The 6,529-nt window shown below is 43.5% G+C and overlaps 1 protein-coding gene across 1 annotated transcript in view; it reads right to left on the bottom strand.

The window, feature by feature from the left end:
* The window catches only part of ZXDC (ZXD family zinc finger C), a 39,130-nt gene extending 32,601 nt beyond the window's left edge, over window positions 1-6,529 (bottom strand). The window contains 3 exon segments of the mRNA XM_044676105.1: window positions 9-292; window positions 295-418; window positions 6,491-6,529. Coding sequence (XP_044532040.1) covers window positions 9-292; window positions 295-418; window positions 6,491-6,529 — 447 coding nt within the window.

Here is a 6,529-nt window from a genome sequence, read left to right as displayed (position 1 = left end):
CCGGAGGCCGCAGGCGGCGGCGGCGGCGGGGACGCCCGGGGACAAGCGGCGCCGCCGCGGCTGCCGCCGCCATGTTGGTTCCCGCGCGGGGTCTGGGCCGCGAGCAGCCCCTGGATTTCCATCTTGGGTGCCCCTGTAGCAGCGGCTGAAACAGGAGACGCGGGAGGAGGCGCGACCCCGCCCTGCGCGCCGCCGCTGCCGCCGCCGCCCCAGCGCGGAGCGCGCCCCCGACGGGCTGCCGGGCCAAGTGAGCGACAAAACCCGGAGCGGAGTATGCAGCGCAGCAGGGGGGCGGCGTGGCAGGGGCCTGACTGGCTTTCGGGAGAGAACTCACCTGGGTGTAGCAACCGCAGTGCTTTGCTCTTCCGGGAGGGAGTTGGTGCAGGGAGGAGCATCTCCGTTCCAGAGGAAACTGAGGCTAGTTCAGTGGAAGCGACTTGTTGAAATGTGAAGCCTCGACTCCAGACTCTAAATAAGAACTCCTGTAATGAAATCATTATTGCATCCATTTTACAGATGAGGAAACTGAGGCTCAGAGGGGGAAGTCACTTGCCCTTGGTCACAGGGCTAAAAAAGGTCAGAGTTAGAAACCCGAAAACCCAGCTCTGCAGCCTCCTAACAGAAGTTAATGCTTTTAACACTATACTTCCCTCATTTTACAGATAAGGAAACTGAGGCTCAGAAAGAGAAGCTACTTAGCTAGTTAAGTGTTAGAAACTTGTATTTGAACCCACGTTTCCCTGGAAACGCTAGGACGATACATGCACGTATTTCTATCCTTATTTTACATGGGAGGAAGGAGCTTGAAGGGACCGTGAAGATAATCTTGCTCAACGTCCTCATTTTACATTGGTTAAAACAGCATATAAAAATGATGGTAATAACTCACTTGGAACGTTAATGTTTTTGAAGCCCCCGCTTACCACAAATGGACTCTTGCAGTGCTCATTCAGGTATTATCCCCATTTGAGACATGAGGAAATGAACCTTTAGAGCATTGGGGCTGAGGTTATGTGCCTGATGAATGGCAGAGTCCGGATTCTTCATGGGACCAGAACGCGGGTCTCCGTGATTAATCCACCCTGTTATCACTTTGCTTCTCACACCAGCACATCTCCCAAGTCACCCCTGGCAAAGGAGTTGAATAATCACCCTTTTAAAAAAAATTATCCTCAGAAGTATTTACAGATTTTATTTTACATTACAAATATTACAATACAAATGAATACAAACAAATATTTTACATTACAAATATAAATATTACAAATTTACAATACAAATATTACAAAAAATACAAATTAGAAATAATTTACAGATTACTCCGATTTTGTTCAAGGTCTGTTGTAACGAAAGCAGTTAAGTAAAATTGAGTGGCCTTGATTGACAGTTCACATTTGTAATTCCCCCTTCTCTTTCTCTCTCTCTCTCTCTCTCTCTCTCTCTCTCTCTCTCTCTCTCTCTTCTTGGTGACAGTGGACATTTTATTTAACTTTTCTTCCTTCTTAATCTTTTTTTATTTTAATTTTGAATATTTTGTCATAGTTACATGTTTCATGTTTTTTCCCTCTCCCCAAACCCCCCGTAATTCTACCCCCTTAGCCAATGCACAATTCCACTGGGTTTTACATGTATCATTGATTAAGACCTAATTCCATATTATTGATAGTTGGACTAGAGTTATCATTTACTGTCTTCATTCCCAATAATATCCCCATCAGCCCATGTATTCAAGCAGTTGTTTTTCTTCTGTGTTTCTCCTCCCACATTTCTTCCTCTGAATGTGGCTAGTTTTCTTTCGCATAAGTCCCTCAGCCTTGCTCTGGATCCTTGTATTGCTGCTAGTAGAGAAGTCCCTTGTGTTCGATTGTACCACAGTGTATCAATCTCTGTGTACAATCTACTCCTGATTCTGCTTCTTTCACTCTGCATCAATTCCTGGAGACTGTTCCACTTCACATGGAATTCCTCCAGTTCTTTATTCCTTTGAGCACAACTTCCATCACCAACAGATACCACAATTTGTTTAGCCATTCCCCAATCGAAGGACATTCTCTCATTTTCCAATTTTTTGCCACCACAAAGAGCGCGGCTATAAATATTTTTGTAAGTCTTTTTCTTTATTATGTCTTTGGGGTATAAACCAAGCAGTGGTATGGCTGGATCAAAAGGCAGATAGTCTTTTAAAGCCCTTTGAGCATAGTTCCAAATTGCCATCCAGAAGAGTTGGATCAATTCACAACTTTACCCTGCAATGGATTAATGTCCCAATTTTGCCACACCCCCTCCAACATTCATTACTCTCCCCTGCTGTCATATTAGCCAATCTGCTAGGTGTGAGGTGATACCTCAGAGTTGTTTTGATTTGCATTTCTCTAATTATTAGATGCCTAGCTAGAGCCTCAATGCCTCTTTAAAGGGCTTTCTTCCTCTGTGCAGGGCACTAAGCTGAGCTTTAGGGATGCAATTACCCAGTCAACAAGATAATTTCTGCCCTCAAGGAGTTTATATTCTGATGGAAGAAGACTGAACACAAAGGAGTGATCTAAAGTGAAAGGGAGAATGAATCCTGGAAGATGTGGAAGAGGCCCAAGCCCCTCGGGCTAACACTGAAAGTTCATCCTAGGGAGTCCTGAGGGTTGCCTAAGGACTTGAAAGGCGAGGCTGAAGAGCCCAATATTCTGAGGGAGCCTTGGAGCAGGGCGATGGTTTGGGCAGCGAGTGAAGGGCTGGACAACGAATTAGGTTATTGGTGTGGTCCAAGCAAGAGTCAATGAGGCTCTGAACTTGGGGAGCAGCCGTGCAAGTAGCAAGAAGAGGATGGATCCAACAGAAGTCGAGGGAAAAGGATCTCAAGAGGAATGTGGAGGGGAGCGGAAAGAGAAGGACGAGTGGAAGCCGGGAGAGCTACTGTAGGAAAGAGGGGGCAGGACCAGGGCACCAACATCCATCAAGCAGTTAATGACAGGTAATGTAATCCCCAAGACCCAACCCAGTAGGGGTATAATAAATGGCAGGGGCATGGTTGATGTCTGTAAAACGAAAAGCTTGAGATATCCTCTAAGGTCTCTTACAGCTTTAAATCGAGACTGGACTTCTAAAACTTTAAGCTAAGGGGCAGCTGAGTGGCTCAGTGAAATGAGAGTCAAGCTTAGAGGCGGGAGGTCCTGGATTCAAATTTGCTCTCAGACGTTACCACCTAGCCTGACCCTTTTCTGCCTTGGAACCAGTACACCGTATTGATTCTAAGATGGAAGGTAAGGTGTTTTTTTTTGTTTGTTTGTTTGTTTTTGTTTTTGTTTTCAAAAAAAAAAAACAACAACAAACAAACAAACAAAAACTTAAGCTAGTTTCTACTGCCTTTTCCCAACCTCCGAATCCCCCTTTCTGAAGCCAGAGGGACGAATTAGATGGTCTCTCAACCCCTTTCGTGTCTTATATAAATAAAACCACATTTCTGTTTCCCTCCCGTTATCTTTTTGTCCTTCATTTTCAGAGAGCAGATGACTTCATGGATTTTGATGTCTTGACTTGGGCAGGAACTGGATTTCAGTGAGACAGAGTTGAGCAAAGGCATCAAGCTCACTCTCTTTTCCAGTTAACCAAGCTCAGTGGCAGGGCAGTGGTTAGGAGGACCGCCAATAGCCCGGGGTGCGGTGGTTGGTCGTGGCGTCTCTCCCATGTTGGACCAAGCTCCGCGCTTCCCCAGCGCCTGATTCAGCCGCCTTCACAGCCACTGATGCTTGGGGTGATACTTCACTAATTGACCCCCATCTTTGGCTCCCAGTGCCCCTCAGTCTGGTATAGCCTGTCTGCTAAAATGGTTTGATTTGGATTTATCTCGGTTTAGCCGCTACGCACCCTACCGCTTCTTGCAGCCAGAAGTGAGAGTTGGGCGGACACCAGAGGTGGCTGAGCAAGCCCTCTTCCAAAGGTGCCAGCCCCCCCTGAACACCTGTACACCCCCTACCTCCTATTCTAACTTTGGATGTCCAGAATAAATCTCCTAAGAAAGATCCCTCGTTTGCAAAGAGTCATAGTCATTGGACTCCTCTAGTGTGGCCAAAGCATAAAGTGGACATTTAAAAAAGATTTCTAAGGGGGCAGCTAGGTAGCTCAGTGGAAAGAGAGCCAGGCCTAGAGACGGGAGGTCCTAGGTTCAAATCCAGCTTCAGACACTTCCCAGCTGGGTGAACCTGGGCAAGTTGACCCCCATTGCCCATCCTTATTACTCTTCCACCTAGGAGCCAATACACAGAAGTTAAGGGTTTAAAAAAAAAATTTTTTTAAATTAAATTAAAAAAAAAAAAAAAAGATTTCTAACAAGGCAGGATGAAGCAAATAGGTTTCATCAAGTAAATTAACCCTAAGATAATCTCACAATTACATTAACTAAAACTCTCATTTCCCAAGCATTCTGGTTTAAGGTTTTCCTATATGGGGGTGGATGGGTGGGAAGGTAGAGGAGAGAAGGGGTGGTAGTTAATGTTTGGGTTGCCAGGCCTGTTACACTACTGCTTTATGACCTATATTAGTGGGATGTCATGGAGAAAGCCCACTTCTCAAAACTATGCACATCTTAGGGTGGCTGCCTTGGAAACAAGGACAATCATGATGAAAATGTATTTTTGGATGATGTTGATGAGTTAAGGAGAGAAAATTTTGAAAAAAAACAAGGGGACACTGAAAACAAGATTTATTCTTTTTTTTTTTTTTTTGCCTCAATTTAGATTGGCACTTAAAGTTCTGCATAATTTGGTTCCAATCTAAATGTAAAAAACACTCTCAAAACTCTCATCTTCAGACTTAGCATTGATAGTAAGTATGGTTCCAAGGTAGGAGAGTGGTAAGGGCTAGAGACTTGCCAAGGGTCACAAAAGCTAGGCAAGCCATCCAGCTGCCTCCCCACCCTCCTACCCCCTTTACTCCTACCTTTAAAGTCATTTCATATTAGCTACATTCCAGCTGAACTAGAATTTAGCATTTAATCTCCCATTACTGCAGGACCACATTTCTGGAATGAGCTGCTTCCTTACCTTTGCCTCTTAAGGAGTTGTATCTTCCCATAAAACTCAGGCCAGATACCACCTATTCCCCTTCTGTATTGATGCTCTGTCTTTTCTCAAATTACCTTGTTTTTATTTATCTGTATATCTCACAAGAATACTCCTGGGGCAGCTGGGTAGCTCAGTGGATTGAGAGTCAGGCCTAGAGACAGGAGGTCCTAGGTTCAAATCCAGCCTCAGCCACTTCCCAGCTGTGTGACCCTGGGCAAGTCACTTGACCCCCATTGCCCACCCTTACCAATCTTCCACCTATGAGACAATACACCGAAGTTAAGGGTTTAAAAAAAAATTAAAAAAAAAAAAGAATACTCCTGGAGGGTAGGGACTATCTTTCTCTTGTCTTTGTGTCCCCAAACTAGTACAGTGCTCTAAATAGAGTACAAATGTTTAGTGTTTATTGAGTTTATTAAGATCCTACTACTTGTAGGGACCCTGTGGTAGGCCACATGAAAGTACTCTATACTTTGGGGAAGTGGGTTTTTACCATAGTTCCACTAAAAATGTCACAGAACAGGAATGTAATGATCCTTTCGTATTCTTCTAGAAGCCTCTGATCCTTAAACTGACTCTAAAACTTCTTGTTTTAGAGGCCAATACATTTTGCCTTTTATAGTGTTCTTTTCATGATATTACTTTTTTTTTTAGGCAACTGAAGCTAAGTGACTTGCCCAGGGTCACACAACTAGGAAGTATCTAAGAGAATAGATTTGAACCCAGGACCTCCTCTCTCTAAACCTGGTGCTGGTGTTGTATTCACTGTGCCACCTAGCTGCCCCAATACTATTACTTTTTTGCTACTTATTATTACGTCAGTACATCCCCCCCCCTCCAATTTTTAATTTACTCTAAATTCATTGTTTTTTGTCCTGCTAATTATTTTTCCTATGCAGGCCACAATTTCTGCAATTTGTTCCCTTTTAGCTTCTCTCAAGATTTTAATTTCTCTGTGTTCTGAAACATTTTGCTATGATTCTATGCTGTATTGGTAGTACACAGTTTTGAGTTTTATCAGCTGTTTGTCTTGCAATATTTATTTAGAGAAGTTTGTAATTTCTTAGATGTTTTAGTAATCATCTTCCCTTCTAGTTTTGATATCTTCTTTGCTGGTGTAGCTGCTTACATCCTGGGTGAGTTTTGTTTGTTTGTTTGTTTTGGTTTTTTTAATAAATCCTTATCTTGCACCTTAGAATCAATGCTGTGTATTGGTTCCAAGGGAGAAAATCAGTAAAGTCTAGGCAATGGGAGTTAAGTGATTTGCCCAGGATCACATTGCTGGAAAGTGTCTGAGGCCATATAGATGGGTTTTTAACTGAATTTTTTCTTGAGCCACCTATCAGTTTTTGCCTTTTTCTCCTTTTTCTTTTTTGGTTTTTCTTTTTCCCTAGTTGCTAATTTTCTTTCTTGTCCTCCTTCGATGTTAGGTTTACCCCCAGATTGATCTCAAAGCAGTCTCGGCCACTTTCCAT

This window comes from Gracilinanus agilis, chromosome 1, assembly GCF_016433145.1.
Source record: "Gracilinanus agilis isolate LMUSP501 chromosome 1, AgileGrace, whole genome shotgun sequence".
Classification (NCBI taxonomy): Eukaryota; Metazoa; Chordata; class Mammalia; order Didelphimorphia; family Didelphidae; genus Gracilinanus; species Gracilinanus agilis.
Note: the sequence above shows the minus strand (reverse complement) of the source record. Positions and strands in the feature narration are given on the sequence as shown.